Raw genomic sequence first — 22504 nt, forward strand, 5'->3', positions numbered from 1 at the left:
AACACTTATGTACCGCTGAGAATGTAAAATGGTGCAGCTGATATGGAAAACAGTAGAGCGGCTTATCAAACAATTTAGGATAAAATTATCATATGATCCAGCAAGTCCACTTCCGGGTATATACCCCAAAGAATTGAAAACAGGAACTTAAAGAGTTATTTGTACACTCATGTTTATAGTAGCATTATTCACAATTGCCAAAAGGTGGAAGCCACCCAAGTGCCCACTGACCGATGATTGGATAAGCAAAATGTGGTCCATCCATACAGTGGAATATTATTCAGTGTAGGAGGAAGGAAATTCTGACACATGCTACAACATGGATGAACCGTGAGGACATTATATGAAATAAGTGTCACAAAAAAGCAAATTTTGTATGATTCCACTATGTGAGGTACATAAAGTAGTCAAGCTCATAGAAACAAAATAGAACGGGGGTTGCCAGGAGCTGGGGAAGGGGAAACGGGGAATTGTTGTTTAATGGGTACAGTTTCAGTTTTGCAAGATGAAAAATTCTGAGGCTGGTTGCACAACAATGTGAATAACTTACAACTACTGATCTGTACACTTAAAAGTGGTTAAGACGGTAAACTTTATAGGTATTTTACCACGATTTAAAAAATGGCTAAGATGAAGGGACTCACTCAACATCAGGATGCTGGCCCAGGGCAATATCAGGGTTTGAACCCGAGTCTAATTCCAAAACTTGTACCTTTGATTTGTACCCTGTGATTTTCAGAGTAGAGAGTGATTTAATAATGAGAGAGGAGACAGGCAGGACCTAATATACAAAACAAGTGCATTTTTTAAGGCTCCTGCATTGAAAATGTCTTTAAAAAGTATATAGTGAGTCCATAAAATATTGAGACGTTTCAATTTCTATTAAGAATGACCATCTGCTCTGATGACCCCTGTGCTTTAAGGAAGCCTCCTCGGGAAGCTGACTTAGTTATGACATTGCCCTGAGGTTCACTGACATTGTCGCTGAGGTTCGACGTGTACCTGGAACCGTCCTTTGGAGCTAGGTTTCAACCTTGCATCACCTGGCACTGGGAAGCCCCATCTCAGACCATAACCTCCCACTCCCGGCCTTCCTTATCCTCTGTCTCGTCCTCTCCTTGAGTCACGTAGCCTTTGCTCCCTGTTTGCTCCCTAGGGGTAATGCCCTATGCTCAACCAGCCTGGGCCCTGTTCAAGCTCACCAGCTCCTTCAAGCCCATCCCGGCCCCCAAACCCTCCTGCCACCCTCACACTTCTGTCCTGAGGCTGGCCCAGTGCCCTTTGGGCCCCCCAGCCAGCAGGTCCCTGCTCTCAGGCTTTTCATTCTACTTTGACAACAGCCTCCTAGGTCTTCACCTCCTGCACCTGCCTGCATCCTCCGTCTGCTTCTCCCGACCCTCCTCCATCCCTTTACACGGCGCCCTCTGCCCAGCAGGCCCACCTGTGCGGCTACATCCATGGGCTGATGGGCTCCTTGTGTCTGGTTTCTGGTTGGGTTTGGCCAATGGGGGGGTTAGAGATCAGAGCAGGGAGAGAGCTTGGGGTACTTACTCCCCTGGCTTCCATTCTCTGGGGCCACACAGCTTCCCTCAGAGGACTCTACCCAGCCCTCGGGGTCTCCAGGTCCCAGGAAATGCCCCTGCCCCTCACCCCTCAGCTCTGGGGGTGGGAACAGTCCTCACTCATACTAGCTCTGGGCCCTGCACTATCCTTTGTGGTTTCTCTGAGCCCTGCCCACTCCCTATGGAGTCCCTTCAGGAAACTCCCCTCCATCACTCCACACCCCTGTGAATGTGCCTTCAGCTCCCTGCCAGGACCTGGACTTCCCAGGCTTGGAGAAGCTCCTAGATGGGACCTTCAAGGCTTCTCTTAGCTGCCAAGGGCTTCCGGGTGGTCCTGCCTTCATCCCACCCTGGTCTGGTCCCTCTCCTCAACCATCTCCTCTTCTGCATCCTCACCTTGACAGTGTAACTTCCGTCTAACCTGTGAACGTGCTCACCACCCCCTCGGCCTGGAAACGCCGCCCCTTCCCCCTTCCTTTCCTTTATTGTCAAATGGCTTCAAGAGGGTCCTCTCCCGCTGGGTCCTCAACCCACTGCCATTGCCCTCGGGGGCCTCCTCGGGCTCTCGGCCTCCCTGTGACATGAGACACAGTTTTCAGAGAGAGGCACGTGGCCTGATGGTTCAGGGGTTGGGGGAGCAGGGCAACGTGGTGGTTATTAGAATGGGCTCGAGTCCAGCTCTCCTACTTCCAAGAAGGGTGACCTTGGGCAAGTGATACCTCAGCTTCCTCATCTGTAAGGTAACAAAAGGACAGTCTTATAAGCTACTGGTGACGTGTAAATGATATAATACATACTAAAGCACTTAGAAGAGAACATAGGGCAAATGGGAAATGTTCTCTATTATGAGCAAGAGGATGGGCTCTGGAGTTAGAAAGCCTTGAGTTCAAGTCCCACCTCTGCTACCTTCCAGCTGTGCAGCCTGGGGCACGGTTCTTTGCTTCTCTTTGGTTGCTCCCTGAGCAGCAAAAATGAGTTTGATAAGCTGGGCTTCGTAGGATTGACAAAAGGTACTGCTTGGTGACATGTTCTAAGGAGTGGGATAACATTTTTGAAATTAACTTGTGTGTGTGTGTTTGTGTGTGTGTGTGTGTGTGTGTGTGTGTTTTATCTATTTCTTTTAACCTTTTGGTTCTAGGCTATCCCATCCCCCAGCCCCATCCCCCCACTGCCTCCAGAAAGGGATGTAGTGCAGAAATAGTAAAAAAAAAATGGGGTTTTCAAAAGAATAAGGATATGAGGAAACGGCCAGGCGCTGGTGAGATGACGGGTCTGGGATTGGAAGGAAAGAAGAAGCTTCTCTGCTTCCCCGTCAGCTGGATCCTTCCTCCCCGGTCTCCCCGGGAGAGCCCTGTGGACCGGCAAGGCCTCAGGAGAGGCTGGTCCTGAAATCAGACTGCCCGAGCGTGGTGCCCAGTGCCCCAGCCTCCCTCTGTGACCTCAGGCAGGATACTCAGCCTATCTGTGCCTCAACGCCCTCATCTGTAAAGTGGAGCAAACAACATTAACCTCCTAAGGATGAAATGAGTTAATACACTCGAGAGTGCTCAGAACAGTACCTGGCACAAAGCAAGCTGTCTCTGTGATGAATACCCTCAGCCTGGCAGCAGCTCTCTGGCTCCCTCACCTCTCTGACTGCTTCCAGGTCTCCACGCCGGACTCCTCTCCCTGCAGATGTCCATTTCCTCCACACTCTGTCCATGGGCTGGGGCCACTGTGCCACCCCCTCGATTCGCAGGTGTGTATTTCCAACCCCTGGTTCATCTCCAGGCCCCAAACTGCCTGGCTGCTTCCGGGATGTTGAGGTGCTCACTCAACCAGTCCTGCTTCCTGCCCTCTTGGTAACGGGATTATCACCTGCCAGCTCATCCAGCCATCTTTCTCCATGGCCTGTGGCATTGATCCTACTGATTCTTCCAGAAAGCTCTCAGACCAGTCCCAAAGCAACGGTCCAGTCAGGTGGTAGTATTAATGTGGTGGGCAGAATGGTCTCCCAAAGATGCCCATGCCCTGATCCTCAGAACCTGGGAATATGCTCCATGAGGTGGCCAAAGGGACTGTGCCGATGTCAAGGTTACTAATCAGTGCTCTTAAAAGAGGGAGACTAAGGACTTCCCTGGTGTTGCAGTGGTCAAGAATCCGCCTGCCAATGCAGGGGACACGGGTTCGAGCCCTGGTCCGGGAAGATCCCACATGCCATGGAGCAACGAAGCCCGTGTGCCACAACTACCGAGCCTGCGCTCCAGAGCCCACGAGCCACAACTACTGAGCCCACGTGCCACAACTACTGAATCCGCGTGCCTAGAGCCCGTGCTCCACAACAAGAGAAGCCACTGCAATGAGAAGCCCGTGCACCGCAACAAAGAGTAACCCTCGCTCGCTGCAACTAGAGAAAGCCTGTGCTCAGCAACGAAGACCAAACCCAGCCAAAAACTTTTTAAAAATTTTTTAAAAAGTGGGAGACTATCCTGGGTTATCCAGGTGGGACTAATTGAACTCCACCAGTCCTTATAAGCAGAGAACTTACTCTGGCTGGATTGGAGAGATAAGTGGTGTTTCTTGCTGGGCCCCCACTTAACAGCCCCAATGCTCCTCTTCCTGGGAAAGCACCAGGTCAACGTTTCCTCTTTACCCAAATCCCCCCCTAGATGGCACCACCTCAGTCTGTGGCATGAATGAGGATCACAAGAACATTCATCTCACATTTCACTGACAACCCCCATTCTCGATTCCACAGGGTGGTATTTCCCTAGCTTAGTCAATTATCTTGTTATCTCAGTTAACTGAGAATTTCCAATTTAGATATTAGATGTTCCCTAAGCTAAATTTACACTCAAAAAGTGAAGCTTCTGTTTTTAGAAGCTTGAGTCAGCTCAGTCTGAAACTCAGCCCCACCTCCCCCGACTAGCTGTGTGATTTGGGCCAGTTCCTTAACCTTTCTGAGTCCCATGTCCATGTCATCAAATGAGGATAATAATGATAATAGTAGTTCTCACCCGCACAGGATTTGTTTTGTGGATATAATTCTATAAATACAGAACATACATAGATGATGTATAAAGCCATGTGAGATGCAGTAAGTAGTCCATAAATGTATGCTGTAGCTGTTTGTATTATGTATGCTATTCAAAAGATTATGATCTTTCTTTCATCTCACATCCATCAGAATGGCTAGTATAAAAAAAAAAGGGAAATAACAAGTGTTGGTGAGGACGCAGGGAAAGTGGAACCCTTGTGCCCTGTTGTGAGAATGTAACTTGGTGCAGCCACTATGGAAAACAGCATGGCAGTTCCTCAAACAATTAAAAATAAAATTATCATATGATCCAGCAAGTCTACTTTTGGGTATATATCCCAAAGAACTGAAAGCAGGGCCTTGAAGAGATATTTATACACCCATGTTCATAGCATTGTTTGCAACAGCCAAAAGGTGGAAACAACCCAAGTGTCCATCAGTAGATGAATGAATAAACAAAATGTGGTGAATCCACACAATGGAATATTATTCAGCCTTAAAAAAGGAAGGAAATTCGGACACATGCTACAGCATGGATGAACATGGACATTATACTCAGTGAAAGGATATTATACTCAGTGAAAGAAGCCAGTCATGAAAAGACAAATACTGTTATGATTCTACTTATATGAGATACCCAGAGTAGCCAAGGTCATAGAGACAGAAAGCAAAACGGTGGTTGCTGGGGCTGGGATGGGGGGACAAGGGGAGTTGTTGTTTCATGGGTGCAGTTTCAGTTCTGCAAGATTCAAAGAGTTCTGGAGATGGATGGGGGTGATGGCTGCACAACAGTGTGAATATATTTAATGCCACTGAACTGCACACTTAATAAAAGTGGTTAAGATGGTAAATTTTATGTTATGCATATCTTACCACAATAAAAAAAATGAGAAAAATGAGATCACGATCTAGCCCTTTCCTCTGAACTTTTTCCTCTTGGAAGCCCTCCATCTGCTGGTGAGAAACTAGTCCCATCAATTGCTGTGCTGGGTACTGACCAATGAAATCAGCCGCCAGTTCCCAAACAGGGGACAAAACATTCCCTGAGGACTGGTGAGACCTAACAGGTGAACCACCAGAGCAAGGAGCACTTGGGGAGAAGCCAGGGGTGAGGTGGGGGTGAGGGGGGAGGATGGGAGCACGACCCAGGCAGGAGGACAAGCGCGATGCAGATGGGGAGCCAGCAAGTGCACCCTCCCAGGCCTGTTTCATTCCGTGGATTTCCCCACAGAGAGTCCACCTGTCACCTTATGTCTCAAAATGCAGGTGTTCGCTTAGAATAAGAGAAATGTGAATTAAAATGACACAGGTACCATACTTCACCCGGTAGATCAGTGAAGATCCAATGGGGGGTCAGCACCCTAGGCTGGGGAGGGAGTGGGAGACGGGCATCCACTGCTGGCAGGACACCACATCCGGAAACCTCTGGTGGGAAATTTGGCCATGCCCATCAGAGCTACAGCTGTGTGTGTCCTTTGACAGAGCAGACATACCTGCATGTCCGTGAAATTACGCAAATAATAGGAGAATCCCAGCAGCCTTGTTTAATAATAATAAACAAGATTAAGGTGTAGGCTCTGGTTCTTTCCTGAGAGGCAGCCCAGAACTGACAGGGGCCAGGAAAAGGGACGAGAGTCATCCGGCTGGATGGGATCTGGGGTATGTGTATGAGATCAGTCTGGCTTCACGACCCTCAGATCCCACGCGAGAAGGGCTGACACAGGCTGGAGAGATGGCTAAACCCATGAGAAAGGAGATGCCTGGCAGGACACTGACCACCGAGGGTGAGGTGTGGACAGAAGCATTTCAACCCCCTGTCATGTCTGTTCTTTCTTTTTCTCTTCCATCTCCACCTTCCTAGCTGCAGCCCTGCACTGACTTGGGCTGTCCTAGAGCTCAGTCTTCTAGGGATCCTGGGACTTCCCCAGGGTGGGACTGGGGGAGTCCCTGGGGAGGGGGTAGGGTCAGTCAGCCCTTCATTGTTTACCCTTCGCTTCTCTTTTCCTCAAAACAAAGTTTATTGAAAGAATACACACACACACACAAGCAGGAGCTCTGCTGATCAAGAAGGGAGAGGGAGGGAGCACTGATGGTGGGGTTCTCAAAGTGTGGTCCTGGAACCAACTCCAGGGACTCCATTCCCCCCACCTGAACCTGGGGAGCATACAAATGTGAAGATTCCTGGGCCTTACCCCAAACCCACTGGGTCAGAATGCCTAGGAGTTCATGTTGAACAACCACTCTTAAACATGAGGAAAATCCAACAACCACTGGCTTTGGTGTTTCTTCATTCTGGAAGAACTGAGTCCCTTTCTCAGCAGAGTTTAAATAACAGCCATATCCAACTCTAAAAAATACAGTTTACAAGGCACATCAAATCATATAAATTATAACTTGCAAGGTTTAGCTGTGAAATGAGCAAGGCTGAGGCTTTTGAGCCGTGTAAAATGGGAGAGGGGAGATTGTGAATAGAGCTCCTGATGGCTCGTCTGCACACAGCAGCCGGGATGTTCACTGGCAGGTCTCCCCCTTGTTTACAATCCTTCAAGCCTTCTTCCCACTGCTTTTCAGATAAAGATCAAAACCCTTATGGTGACATGAAGGAGGCCGACTTGTCCCTTAGCCCTCCTCCTTCCCACTCTGACTTCTGGACGCCCTGGTTTTCTCTCAGTCCCTTGGGTTCACAATATGCTCTTCCACCCCAGGACCCTTGCACATGCCATTCCCTTCTCCTATTGTCTAGTTAAGTCCTCCTTGTCTTCCATATTCCTTTCCTTTACAGCCCCAATGTTGGAATGGAATTAGTCACACCTTTGTGGGATCATTTGACTTATTTCTCTCTCTCCTGGCAGCTTCCTGATGGCAGGGACCATGTCCAGTTCTGACATCACTGTACCCCTAGACTTGGCTCGGTGCTGAGGCTCTGGGTAAATACTGTGCAATGAATGAGTGATAGCAACAGTTATCACTGTTGACTATAAACAGTTCTCACTAGCCTGGCTATAAACAGGCTTCCTACTGCCTTAGGGAACCAAACTCCTTACAGGATATAGAAAAAAGTCTGGAGGGTAAAACCCAGCAAATATCAATATTGATTTTTCCCTGAGCCAAATGATTACAAGTGACTTTTATTTTCTTCCTTATATTTTCCTTTCTCCCAATTTTTAAAAACAAGAAGCATGTAACTACCTTCCATTATCGGAAAGAGTAAATGATGTCGAAATACTACAATACCAATAGTCAAAACAACATGTCAGCCTTGCTGATGAGTAGAAATCTTTAGAAGCATGACTGCCTATTCTTTAGGATTGATCCAGGCAAATAAAACAAACAATCTTTTTTATTTGCTAGATGTAACCTCTGGGTAATTGCAAGGATGATTTTTAGTAATATAAATCCCTGACATTTATTTTTTTTTTTTTTTGTGGTACACGGGCCTCTCACTGTTGTGGCCTCTCCTGTTGTGGAGCTCAGGCTCCGGACACGCTGGCTCAGCGGCCATGGCTCACGGGCCCAGCCGCTCCGCGGCATGTGGGATATTCCCGGACCGGGGCACGAACCCGTGTCCCTTGCATTGGCAGGCAGACTCTCAACCACTTCGCAACCAGGGAAGCCTAGTGACGTATTTCTTAAGCTAAGTCTGAGGAGCAGTAAGCAGTCAATTATTTATATACAATGAATGCAACTCAATTTCTGTCTCGTTAATAACTGTCCTCATTAGTTCCCTTTTCCAAATGGCTTATTAATGTCAGTGGGTCCTCATCTCAACCCTGTGCACCACTGAGGATTCTTCTCAGTCTCTGTTTTATGAGACCATAATAATGATCATTGTGTCATTCACTGAGCACCACATGCCAGGCTCTTTATATGCATTTCTCACTTAATCCTCAGAATAACCCTGTGAGGTAAGAGGTTTACAGACAGGGAAAAGGAGCTCAGAGTGATTAAGTAATTTGGTTGAAGTCACTCAGCCACAAAGTAGCCTAATGAGATTCAAACCCAGCTCTGTCTATCTCCAAAGCCCGTGCTTTTAAAAATTACTACAGTTTTCTAATATCATAGTCAGGTTCAAAACAGAGATCTCTGTCTCTACTTTAGCCAGACAGGAAATAAAACGACCCCAAATCTATGCCTTGTTAGGATAAAGAAGAAACTACAGTTCTTCTTCTTCTTCTTTTTCCTCCCACTTTGCACACTGAACAGATGTTCTGTGTCCTTGAAGGGAGACCATATCATGGAGGAGAATCTCACGGGGAGGTTCATGGAGTTATCTTTAAATCTGTTGCATTTACAATAAACATTCTCAGAAAACTAGGAATAAAGGGGGAAATTTCTCACTTGGTAAGAACATGTATAAAAACCCTACAGCTAACTCCTACTTAATGGTGAAAGAGTAACTGCTTTCCCCTAAGGTCAGGAACAAGCGAATATAAGGATTTATACACTGCTCTTGTTCAGCAGAGTCCTGGAAGTCTTAACCAGGGAAATAAAGCAAGGAAAAGAAGATTAAAAGCATTCAGATCTCCTTTTCTGAAAGAAGAAATAAAATTGTTCTTATTTGCAGATGACATGATTGTTTATGTATAAAATCCCAAGAAATCTACAAAAGCCCTTATATAAGAAAGTGCAGTTAAGGTTGCAAGATACCAAGAAGCATACAAAAATCAACTGTATTTCTATATACTGTCAATGAACATGTGGACACCAAAATTAAAAATATAATACCATTTACAATCACTCAAAAAAAAAGAGAGAGACATACTTAAGTGTAAATCTAACAAAACACGTACAGGACTCGTATGCTGAAAACTACAAAACACTCATGAGAGACACTGAATAAATGGAGAAATATACCATGTTCATGAATTGGAGGACAATATAGGAGTATATCAATTATTCTCACATTGATATATAGGATAAAACACAATTCCAATCAAAATTACAGCATGATATTTTGTGTATACAGACAGGCTTACACTAAAATGTAAATGGAAAGGCAAAGCAACTAGAAGAGGTTAAAAAATTTCTTTAAGGAAAAGTGGGAGGAATCACTCTACCTGATTTAAGACTTACATAGCGACAGTAATCAAGGCTATCTCATAATGGTAGATCCATTATGACAAATAGATCCATGAAACATAATAGGGAACTAAGAAGTAGCCCCCATAGAAAGTATGGCCAGATTATTTTTGACAAACTTGCAAAAGCAATTCAATGGAGAAAGGATAGTCTTTTCAACAAATGGTTCTGGAACAACTAAATATCCACATGCAAGAAAAATGAACTTTGACCTAAATCTCACATCATAAACGACAGTGAACCCAAAATGGTTCATAGATTTAAACATAAAACTATAAAACACTTAGAAGAAAACGTAAGAGAAAATCCTCAGGGTCAGGGACCTTGTGGCATGTTCTTAGACATGACACTAAAAGCATGATCTATAAAAGAAAAAATAACTACCTGGACTTCATCAAGAGTTAAAGCTTTTGCTCTGTGAAATACTCTGCTAAGAGAATGAGAAGACAAGCTACGGATGGGAGAAAATATTTGCAAACCATCTATCTGACAAGGGACTCATATCTAAAATACATAAAGAATTCTCAAAACTCAATGGTAAAAAAACTAAACAATTCGATTAGAGACACTTAAAAGATATGAAGAGATATTTCACTGAAGAGGATATGCAGAAGGCAAACACGTACATGAAAAGACATTTAACATCACTATCGATTTGGAAAATGCAAGTTAAGACTATGATGAGATACCACTACACACTTACTAAAACAGCTAAAATGAAAAACAGTGTTTATGCTAATTGCTGGTGAGGATGTGTCTCATACATAGCTGGTGGAAATGAAAAATGGTACAGCCATGCTGGATAAGTCTGGCAGTTTCTTTACAAACCGAATATATATAAACACATATGTTAATCCATGCAATCATACTCCTGAGCATTTATCACAGAGAAATAAAAACTTATGTTCACACAAAAACCCGTACACAAATGTTTATAGTACATTTATTTGTAATAGCCCCAAATGGAAACAAAATGTCCTTCAAAAAGTGAATGGTTAAACACAGGTGATACGTCCATACCGTGGACTATTACTCAGCAATAAAAGAACAAGCTAATAACCTAAATGGATGTCAAGGGCACTACACTGACTAAAAAAAAAAAAAATCAATCACAAAGGTCATACATACATGATGAAAATTATAGAGACGGAGAACAGATTAGTGGTTTTCGGAGCATGGGGACGATGGTGGGAGGAGGAATTGTGACTATAAAAGGAGCATCACAAGGGACATCTCTGATGATGGAATACTCCTATATCCTGAGGGCCACACCCAAATCCACACGTGGTAAAATGGCACAGGTCTCCACACATGCTTCGTGCCATTCCCTCTACTATTTGTGCATCTATAATTATTTCAAAATAAAGTTTAAAAAAATCTGTTGAGTGAAGTCTGAGAGTGGTCTGCCTTTCACAGTCCTAAAGGGATTCCATTGCATTTCTCTTTCTGCTTCAATATTTTAATCCCTTTCAAAATGGTAAAAGGCTCAAAGCCACTGTTTGTATAATTCCTTACTTACAATTTCTTCCAACTTCCTTGGCTGTCAATGAGCTGGGACTGTGGACCAAGCCACAGCTAATTCAGAGAATGGAATGAAATGAAGTGAGAGAGCACTGAGGCCATGCCCAGGGCTTACCCTGATTTACTACTTGGAGGTACGGGGGCACGGGAGGGCTCTGAGGGGCCCATAGTCTCCAGAAGCTCTGGAAAGGGCGAGAGGCCATTGCTCAAGCTGGGCCCTTCAGGTGGCCGTGGCTGCCAGACGCAGAGCAGGTGAAGGTCAAGCATCAGCTCTAAGCCCACCTTCCAAACCACGCCATCAGGGTGGGACACTGCAGACACAGTCAGCAAAGGACACAGGGCCCATCGCACTTTGCACTGTGCTCATTCTTACCACATGTGCCAGGGAGACCCAGCACATGCCGGGATTGGTTATTGGTGGCACACCGAGGAAGGCTGGGACTGTTAGCCAGAGGCTGTGCTTTACAAGAGACTGGAGTCCACAGAACAGTAAGGACTTTTGGTGGTGTGAGGGGTAGGGAGGGTCGGGGACTGGCTAGGAAGAGGTCTTACCTCTAAAACAAGGTCTGAATTTTCATGCCTTCCAATCGTAGTGCTTTTATTCAGGACAAAATAGCCTTCTGCACTCTTTAGATAGGCTTTCATATTCTCTGCTTTTCCTATAACAGGTTTTCAGAAAACAATTTTGTTAGAAAAATACAGTCCTCTAATTATTCAGTGTCATATTTAGAATGAATGGAATACACCATAATGTCCACAGGAGAAGTCAGCAGAGGTAGGAGTGGATAGCTGGATTTAACAACGATCACAATGATAATTCCGCACATATTTAAGACTGTCCTTTTAACAGTGATAGCCGGCATAGATGAGCTTGCTTCTGATCACAAGAGGACATCCTTTATGTAACTCAGAGCACAAACAAGCAATAGCAAAAAAAAAAACAACCCAAACAAATCTGAATTCCACTGATAACCGCTCTCCACCTCCCATTAAGCTTAGTTTGGGGTTAGTTATCTGACAGAATCAAATACTCAGTGTTACTAACCCACCACTTACTAGCTCTGTGACTCTGAGTGAGTTACTTATTCTCTCTCTATGCCTCTGTTTCCTCATCTGTAAAATGGGGCTAATAATACTCTGTATCCCAAAGAGTTTTGTGAGGATTAAATGTGAAGCATCTAGAATGGTGATTGCTACACTAAACACCCATTTGTCCTACTGTGATTGTGACTGTTATTAATCTTGGGCTTCTGAACTTTGACTCAATAAACCCCAACTTCTACAGAGCTTCTTAAAGTGTGGAAGAGTCAGTCATCGAGGAAATGGGCATTAGAAGATACTTTCTTTTTAAGTCACCGCATTCCTTCATATATTTAGGTTGAAAAAAAAATGATTTCCAAAGACAAAATATCAAGATTATAGCTTGGCTGTACGGTCAAGACTCTGTACATATCTTTTGCTGGCATTTTATTATGAAAATGTCAAACACACAGAAAAGTTGAAAGAAGTGGATGGTGAACTTCTATAGAACCACCACCCAGTTTCTACAATCAACATTTTGTTCTATTTGCTTTATCACATATCTACCCATCTATACATTTTATATTTTAATGCATTTCAAAGTAAATCCTATACATGTTTTTAAATTTTATTTATTTATTTTTGGCTGTGTTGGGTCTTCGTTTCTGTGCGAGGGCTTTCTCTATTTGTGGCAAGTGGGGGCCACTCTTCATCACGGTGCACGGGCCTCTCACTATCACGGCGTCTCATGTTGTGGAGCACAGGCTCCAGATGCACAGGCTCAGTAGTTGTGGCTCACGGGCCTAGTTGCTCCGCGGCACATGGGATCTTCCCAGACCAGGGCTCGAACCCATGTCCCCTGTATTAGAAGGCAGATTCTCAACCACTGCGCCACCAGGGAAGACATATACATGTTTTTTATTTTTTTATTTTTATTTATTTATTATTATTATTATTTTTTTTAGCGGTACGCGGGCCTCTCACTGTTGTGGCCTCTCCCGTTGCGGAGCCCAGGCTCCGGATGCACAGGCTCAGAGGCCATGGCTTATGGGCCCAGCTGCTCCGTGGCATGTGGGATCCTCCCAGACCGGGGCACGAACCTGTGTCCCCTGCATCGGCAGGTGGACTCTCAACCACTGTGCCACCAGGGAAGCCCATATATACATGTGTTTTAAAACATAAAAATGTCAGTGACTTCAGCTGGTTCCAAGATGTTGATGATAATTCACATGATATTTGAATTCTGATCCATCTCAGTGCCATGTCAAAGACAGTCTCTTTTCTTTTTTTTCCTTTTTTTTTTTTGGCTGTGTTGGGTCTTCGTTGCTGCATGTGGGCTTTCTCTAGTTGCGGCGAGCGGAGGCTACTCTTCCTTACAGTGCGCAGGCTTCTCACTGCGGTGGCTTCTCCTGTTGTGGAGCATGGGCTCTAGGTGTGCAGGCTTCAGTAGTTGGAGCACGTGGGCTCAGTAGTTGCGGCACACGAGCCCTAGTTGTGGCTCGCAGGCTCTAGAGTGCAGGCTCAGTAGTTGTGGTGCACTGGCTTAGTTGCTCCGAGGCATGTGGGATCTTCCTGGACCAGGGCTCGAACCCGTGTCCCCTGCATTGGCAGGCAGATTCTTAACCGCTGAGCCACCAAGAAAGTCCCCAAAGTCTCTTTTCAACTGAAACGTCACTGAAGTGTGAAGTTGTTAGACTGTGGATAAAAACAAAAATCATCTAGGTCTGACCGTAGAGGGTCTCCGGTCTGGCTCTGCTTTCCATCAATATCTCCATCATCATTCCATCACTGAATCCCTACTAAGTGCCAGGCACTGGGCTATCCTTTTACACACATGGCCTCTTTTCATCCTCAGAACCACCCTGCGAGGCAGGTGTCAATATTGTCCCGCTTTACAAATGAGGAAACTGAGACTCAGAGAAGTTAAGGTCACACAATAGTAAGTGTGTGACAACTCTGGGCCTTTGCATGTAACCAGTGTACAAACCTCCATTGCTGCTGGTGGGGCAGAGTAGGGGTGGGGTAATTGCACTGTCTGCTGACACTTGGGACATGTAATAAAAGAAAGTCCTTGAAACCAGCATTCTATCCTCTGAAAGGAAGACGAGACCCTACCTGGGGGTAAGAGAAATATAAATAAGCAGCATAGTTTATATTTGTAAACTTTGAGGCCTGTGGATGTCCCACAAATATTGATGCTTTCAGATAATGAGAAATACATTTGATTAAGTTCGCTGTCATGTATACAGGGGAAAAGACATTTCCCCTTCCCAAAGAACCATGCTCTGCTGCCTTCAGTTATTAATCTTCAATTGCAGAGGACCATGTTAGCACGCAACACATTCAAGTCTAATTAAGCTAAAATGGAAACTTCCAAGAAATGTCTCTTCTGCAGGAAAACCACAGGAAACGCCACTAATCTAAAACTTAAACTTGGATCATGTGCATATTTGTTTTTTAGCTCTCACCCCAGACGTCCCCAAGGCTGGGGTCTTCTCTCTGCTCAGACGTCCCCCCTCGGGGCAACCACCTGACTGACCACTCTGGCTAAAGGCACCCTCAGTCATGTTATTCCCCTGCTAGTTTTCCCCTGCTGTGTTTCCTTCCTTGTACTTATCATTCTCTGACATGTTCTTGTTCCTTTCTTTAGTTATGCTTGCTGTTGGTTTCTCTTTCACTAACATATATGTTCCTGGAAAACCAGGACTGTGTTCATTTTGTTCAGAAGCGATTCTTCATGGGTATTTTGTGTTTGTACCCATCTTCAGAGCAAAGGCATTGAAAGATTTTGTCCTGCACTCACTTTCCGAGGCTGCTTGTATGGCAAACAGCCTGGGAGGATAGAGGTAATGTTTCTAAGAAAGATAACGGCTCCTTCTGGGGCAAAAGTTGGGCAGGTTTGCTAGCAGCCCCTTTCAAAGATTGCAGTTTCCTGAGTTTGGAGTTCCTTACCTGGGACACAGACCCACTGTGCGCACAGCATCCACACTGGCTGCTCTGCACCAGCCCGATGGACTTTCAGGGCAACAGGAACCAAAGTGCATATGCAGCTCTGCTGCCTTTTATGTCAGCTGTGCTGTGAGTAATCAAGTTCTTTGTTTCTGGCCCAGGAGTCTCTTGTCTTCTGCCAGGAACTATAAGCTGGGCAGGCTAACTTACTAACTTTCAAACAGGGTCAAATGTCAGACCCTTTGCAGTTCCTGCCAGTTCTGTGCATTACCCCTTCTCCAGGGTAGGGGGCGGCGGGGGGCAGAACCTGACACATAGTAGGTGCTTGGGAAACACTTGCTGAGTGAATGAAAATACAAAGGACACCTCAAAGCAAGTCAGTACAGCCAGCTGGCTAGGAAGCTTTGATAGTAACTACCTTTCATTTTTCCTGTCAGTATCTAGCTTAGATGACTCCTTGGAAAACCTAAATTCTATCTCTTTAGCTTTTGGATTGGACAATATTTCTCCACCTTCATTTTGCCCTGTGCATCACTTCCTTGCGTGAAAACACTGTCAAAGTAATTTGAATGTGTGGAGCTCTGTGAATTCGTTCTTACTCAGCGCCATGGAGCACCAGCCACAGGAAAGAGCAAAAGGGCTTCAGTCATTTGCGTTCCCCCGACCACTTTGGATGGCTCAGAATTGGGCTAAAGGAACAAACTTTCTTTTGAGGTTTACAGTGGCCTCAAAGTTCCTTAAAGAAGGGGAGTTCAGGTAAGGGGCGGGTGTGTGTGTGTGTGTGTGTCTCTGACCATTGGGTGGGTGTTGTCCATAAATCAGGGGAAACAGGGGTTCCTCTCTTAATCCCAGCTATACCCACAGGACATCCAAGAGCTGGTGCCCAGGAGAGGCTTAAAGCTCCCGTGCCGCCTCCCTTGGGGGGCGAGGTAGGGGCTGCACTTAGGAAGGAATGGCTGGTGTTGGGGCACCTTTTCTGGGGTGCTCCTGGCGACCCGAGCCTGGATCAGAGAGTTCGGAATCGGCTGGTGCCGGGTCCCCTGCCTACCCCAACGCCCTTGACCTCGCAGGGCTGGCCTCCTCCGGCCCAGATTTCCTCCCGCCGCCTCCTCGCGCGCCGCTCTCACCTGGCCAGAGGAAGAAGCCCACGCCTCGTCCTCCGCCGAGAGCCCTGACCTCCGCTCTGCCGCCCTCCCGCGGAGTCTCCAGGCGACAGCCCGCAGCCCGCGCGCCCGCCCGGCCTTTTTACAAACGTCGCCACGGCAACGCCATTCTGACGGCCGAGCTGGGGAGGGGCGTGGCGTGCGCGGCGCCCAAGGATGAGGGGGAGGTGCGCTGGCAGCACCCGGCCAATTACAGCCCGCTGCAGCGCTGCGAGCCCTCCCCGACCTGCCCCCTAGAGGATGGAGAAACAGGCTCAGTGTTCACAGAAGTAGCTCCAAGTCTTACAGCGGGGAAGGAGCAGACTCAAGAATCCTTCCTACTGACCTTAGCTCTAGGTTCGGTGCGTTGAGGAGGGGGTGGTCAGGCGTGGGAGGGTAATGGAGCTGAGCCACGAGAAGCTTGGAGGTTAGTACCCCCCGTCCCACCCGAAACTCTAGTTCTCTCTGTTGTGGAGGAGAAAACAGAGTAAGCTGGGGGGAACCATCACTTCTGGGGGTGGGGGTGGAGATGGGAGATGGGTGGGGTGGAAGGAACACTTCTGAAAGAATGGAAGATTCTCCCACGTGCTAGGGAAAGGGTATTTACAAGCCCACAGCCTTACTGTTCCTGTCCTTCCCTGTCAAAACTCGCGTTTATTCATTCATGTGTTCTTTACTTCTACAAACATCACCTGAGTCCCTACAAGGTCAGACGGTGGCCCCAGTGTTGACCTGGATCAGATCCTTATGAAACCGCCCCCCTCCGCACTCCCCATGGGCACGGGGCTGGGGGGATGGAGCGTGTGGAGAAGACATGCAAATGCCAACTATCTCCCCTCACCCCATGTCACCTTTTTCAAATCATCCCCTTCTGTCTGGGAGCAGAACAGCCCTGCTGACTACCTACAGAATGCCTCATTTCCCTGGCAGGCAATGACGGACAAGGTGCCCCAAGACAAACTCAAAATATTCATCTGAGAAAGATGAAAGATGGCAGACTCCACTCTAGTCAATTAGAAGATGATATAAGAGAGAAAAATCATGGAAATCGATATGGGATGGAATATATGGTAAAGATGCTCCCACATGCTTAGAGGCTCTTAGAAATGCACATTCCCTGGCACAGACCTCAGAGATTCTGATTAGGCAACTCTGGAGCATGGTCCAGGAATGAATTTGTTGCGTTCTTTCAAATTCCTTGTGCATTTGTTAAAAGCTTGGCAAAACCTCAGGACTTTTTCAACCCTGCAGTTGAATCGCAGAGCCCTCCCAGCACTTGTCCCTAGAAATCTCTTCCAGGCCCTCAGTCAGCCTGGAAGGTTCTGCCTGGGTTAGTTCCCTTCGACCAGAAAGACCTTAGGAATGTATGAGGAGTGACCACAGAGACCAGGGCCCTGAGTGGTAACTTCAGAGGAACAGAGAGGGTCAGGCTCAACTCTCCAGGCACATTTCTGCCTCAGGGCCTTTGCAGTTACTGTTTCTTCTCCCTACCTGGCACTTCCCCCAGGGATCTCCTTCAGCTCCTTCAAATTTTTACTCAAATATCACCCTATTTAAAAGGGTCTTGGAATTCCCTGGCGGTCCAGTGTTTAGGACTCGGTGCTTTCACTGCCCGGTTCGATCCCTGGTCGATCCTGCAAGCCCCATGATGCCACCCAAAAAAACAAAACAAAACAAAAGACACCCCCCCAAAAAAACATGAATAACAAAACAAACACCTCACTCTATTGCTCTTCCCTTCATCTTACCACTCCTCTAACATGCTATTTATTTAGTTTCCTTCTCTTATTTGTTGTCAGTCTCCCCACTCCCAACTCCCCCCTGACCCCCAACTTAAGCTCCATGAGGGCAGGGTTTTTTTTTTCTCTTTTGTTCACTGCTGGATCACCAGTACCTAGAACAGTGCCTGAATGAACGAATGAGTAAATGAACAGGGGCAGCCCTTGCCACCCACCCACAGCCTTGTCTCCTACTCTTGAGCTGCTGAGCTGAACTGTCCTTACCCCAGGACCTAGGCTTCTGTAGCCTTGGCCCTCCCCAGCCCCACCCACAGCTCCATGCTTGTCTTCAGTGTCATCAACATGAGCACAGAGCGCAACCCTGCTCACTGCCAGCCAGACCCTACGGAGCCCATCCAGGCCAGCCTGGAGCCGGAGCCGCCCTTGGCCCCGTGATAGGCTTGGGAGAGCATATGTTGCCATTAGTCCATCTCTCGATGAGGAAATACTAAACGCAGAACAAAGCTGACATTCAGGCTCACTGGAGCAGAAATTGCCAAATCTTGATTGGATCCTGCCGCTCCCCACAGGATGCCACAGTCATCTCAAAGGGTGTGTGAAAGTCTTAAAACCCAGTTCCATGTCATCCACTTAAATTTCAAAAACAGAAACCAAAATACCCCAATAATTCATGGCTTTATCATAGCATGTCCTGGGCTGAGTGAGAGTTGTCCTTTGCGATGGTGGGGTGTTCAAAATACTGCACCTGGGGAATTCCCTGGCGGTCCACTGGTTCAGACTTGGTGCTTTCACTGCCATGGCCCGGGTTCAATCCCTGGTGGGGAAATTAAGATCCCACAAACCACAAGGCATGGCCAAAAAAAAAAAGAGGTTTCTAGTTTATATGGGCTCCTTGGTGATGCCTGTAATCAATCAATCTTCTTGAGCTCTGGGTGGCTACCAAGGCTGTACTGTATCTCCATCAACATCAGGATGCTGGTGTCTGAAAGGCCTGGGTCCAGGTCCCAGCTTTGTCATTCCCAGCTGTCCTCCTAATACTGGAGCGAGTGATGTTAACTCCGGGCTTTCCACCCGCAGGGCTCTGTCCCAGTCCTTCCTGTGGATCATCTCATTTAATCCTCAGCATAACCTGGGGCAGTAGGTGTGTGTGAAACACCTGGACCTCGGAGCTCTGCAGAGAAGCGCCCAAAAGTGTCGTGACGGGTGTTATTTCTATCACGTCACTCCCACTGGAACAGGAAAATAGGGCTCAAGAGCCATGGAGGTGTGTGACCAAGGTGACACAGCCAGAACAGGATTTGAACCTAGATGACTGTGATGGGAAGGTATTTTCCCCGGGGACCACAGGTGACAGGTGTCACAGCCACGAGACACCCATGCTCACCACCTGCTTTCCCTCAGCCCTGAACAATCTGGGCTTCTGGCTGTCCTGAAGTTTGGGCAGTGCCTGCAGCAAGAGAGGGAGGGAGCTGAGGCCAGGAGGGGGTAGCTGGGGCTTGCCAGGGACCTCTCCTGCCACCCACTGGGCTTCTTTCCTGCAGGACCTCTGCCCCATAAAATCTCATTGGGCCGCAGTTACCTTCCCTGGGCTGTCCTTGACTGGGAGAGCCCATCCACTGTGCCCCCTCCCCAGATCTGCTTGTTGTCCCCTGCATTCCAACAGGAAATGAATGCTGGCCTCCTGCCTGGAAGAGGTAGGGAGCTTGCCCAGCCTTTAAGGGGTAAGAGAGAGCCAGGGAAAGAGCTGGAACAGGAGAAAGGGGGAGTAAAAGAGAGAGAGAGCGCTCGAAGATCAGGAAGTAGCTAAGCTGTTGAGTAGGTGTCAGATGGGAGAGCAAAGGGCCACTGGAGGCTCCACAGTCCATTACTAACCTGACGCTATGGGCTAAGGAAATGCAGGTTTTTATACACACACACACACACACACACACACAGGTTCACAAAAATAAATTCAAACCACAAAATCACAGCTGGTCACTGAGGCCTTCTGCGGCCGTGCTCACCCCTTTCCCCTGTCAGAAAATGAGAAGTCACCCAGGTGTTTTCTCAGATACAGACAAGGCTGGTTGGGACATTCATCTCTTGCAAATCATAGATGTGCCAGGGGGCTTCCCTGGTGGCGCAGTGGTTGGGAGTCTGCCTGCCAATGCAGGGAACGTGGGTTCGAGCCCTTGTCTGGGAGGATCCCACATGCCGCGGAGCAACTACGCCCGTGAGCCACAACTACTGAGCCTGCGCGTCTGGAGCTTGTGCTCTGCAACAAGAGAGGCCGCGATAGTGAGAGGCCTGTGCACCGCGATGAAGAATGACCCCCACTTGCCACACCTGGAGAAAGCCCTCGCACAGAAACGAAGACCCAACACAGCCAAAGATTAATTAATTAATTAATTAAAAAAATTAAAACAAAACCAAAAAACCACTGTCTCTAAAAAAAACAAACAAAAAAACAGAAAAAAAGCTTTGCCAGGGAGGTCAGTCTGTATGTTCTGTTTGAAAGCTGCAGATGAAGGCTGCTGATCCCACCTCTGATCGGCCTGGTTTCATTTGTTTGTTTGTTTTATTCTGTCTGTACCTCACTTCTCTCACCTGTAAAATGGAGGTAATAGCAACATTGACTGTAAAGACCACATGGGTTAATATGTGTGAAGTAGTAAACTGTGCCCGGTACCACAGACTCCTTCTGTGAATGTCCGCGTTGCTGTCTGTCTGTTTGCTTGTTTTTGTTGTTTTCTTGATGATGTGGGAGGACAGCACCATCTCAACCCGATCACAGCCATCCTGGGGAGAGCTTTGATTTGCATCGTCTCAGTCCCAACCCAGACAAAGTTGACCTCTGAACACTCGCATATCATCTTGCTTGTTGCCCAGGGACATTTCTGGGTGTGGGTGTCAGAGGCAGGCTGAGCTCCCCTGATCGCTGCTAGAGGGATTCTGAGAATCCAGCTGGTCTCTGTGGCGTGGCACGTGCAAGAGAACTCCATATATTCAACTTGCAGGCATCCAGGCAAATCAACCTCCACTACTTTTTTGGGGGGGATTAACAATGAACCACTATGAATGAGGTTAACCAAACTAGCTAATATTTACTGAGGCTTGTTAGGTACCAGCCGCTATGCCATGCACTGTTTTATTTAATTCTTGGCCCAACCCATTTCACAGAAGCGGGCTCAGAAAAGTCAAGTAACTTGCCCAGTTACAAATCTTGTAAGTGATAGGTCCAAGATTCGAACCCTAGCTGTTGGACTCCAGCATATTTTCTTTTTTGTAAAGTTTTGTTTTCAAAACATAATATACATCTCGAAAAGAGCACAACTGATAAGCGTACACTTGACGAATTTTCACAAAGTGTATGCACCCACCCTAACCAGAACCCAGAACAAGAAGCAGAACATCACCACCCACCCCCTCCCCTCCGAGAAGACTCCCTGTGCTCATTCTTGTTACCCCCTCCCGCTTGTCTGACTTCCAATCATAGATTAATTCTGCTTGGTTTTGAGCTTCATGGAAATGGAATCTTACAGATTCCATTTGCTGCCTGGTTTCTTTCACTCAAGTATGTGAGGTTCGACCACGTTGTCTGATGTAGCTGTGGTTCATTCATTCTCACTGCTACATTGCATTACACTCTGTTATCTATTCCTGCAGAACAAATTATGGCAAACTTAACGGATCCAAAAAACACACACTTATGTCACAATTTCTGTGGGTCACGAATCTGGGCTCTGCTTAGCTGGGTTCTCTGCTCAGGGTCTCTCCCAGGCTGCAATGAGGGAGGTGGCCAGGGCTGGGGTCTCATCTGAGGCTCAGCTGGGGAAGGATCCTCTTTCCAGTTCATGTGGTGGTTGGCAGGATACAGTTCCCTGAGGGTTGTTAGTTAGTCTGAGGGCCTCACCGCCTTGCTGGCTGTTAGCCAGAGATCCTGCACTGTTTCTTGCCATGTGGGCCTCTCCATAAGGTGGCTTGCTTCATCAAAGCCAGTGACAGTCCATAGAGAGGGTCTCCAGGCAAGATGGAAGTTACAATCTTCTGTAACATAATCACAGAAATGACATGCCCATCACCTTTGCAGCATCTACTGATTAGAAATAAGGTACAGTCCTGCCTACTCTCAAGGGGAGGGGACACAGAGGTGTGAACACCAGGGATAATTGGGGGCCGTTGTGTATGCCTTTTGGTCTGCACATGTGCACATATCTCTTGGGTATATATCTAGGAGTAGAATTTCTGGGTCACACATACGTCCGGCTTTATGAGATTCTGCCAAACATTTTTCCAAAGTGCAGGTACCCTCTACACTCCCTCAGCAGGCTATGAGCTTCCCAGTTAGAGCACATGCTTTCAATACACTCCTCCCCTCTCTCTTTACAGAAGGGGTGTTTGAGCTGGGGCTCTTTGGGACGACAGGTCCTAATTCTGGCCCCATGTCAGAATCACTGAATTCCCGGGCCGCTTCGCCAGACATTCTGATCATTTGAG

General features: G+C 47.0%; 1 protein-coding gene and 1 pseudogene across 2 annotated transcripts in view; one reads left to right on the forward strand and one right to left on the reverse strand.

Annotated features, from left to right (window-relative positions):
• LOC308621085 (forkhead-associated domain-containing protein 1-like) overlaps positions 1–11823 on the reverse strand; it is a gene marked incomplete at its 5' end in the record, with an annotated part of 212550 nt that extends 200727 nt beyond the window's left edge. The window contains one exon of the mRNA XM_081241257.1: positions 11731–11823. Coding sequence (XP_081097383.1) covers positions 11731–11823 — 93 coding nt within the window. The remainder of the gene's footprint in view (positions 1–11730) is intronic.
• The window catches only part of LOC308620770 (centrosomal protein of 78 kDa-like), a 1829729-nt pseudogene that overhangs the window by 1370393 nt on the left and 436832 nt on the right, over positions 1–22504 (forward strand). The gene's annotated exons all lie outside the window — the stretch shown is intronic.

Source organism: Mesoplodon bidens (assembly GCF_964165515.1).
Source record: "Mesoplodon bidens genome assembly, chromosome: 7".
NCBI classification, from domain to species: domain Eukaryota; kingdom Metazoa; phylum Chordata; class Mammalia; order Artiodactyla; family Ziphiidae; genus Mesoplodon; species Mesoplodon bidens.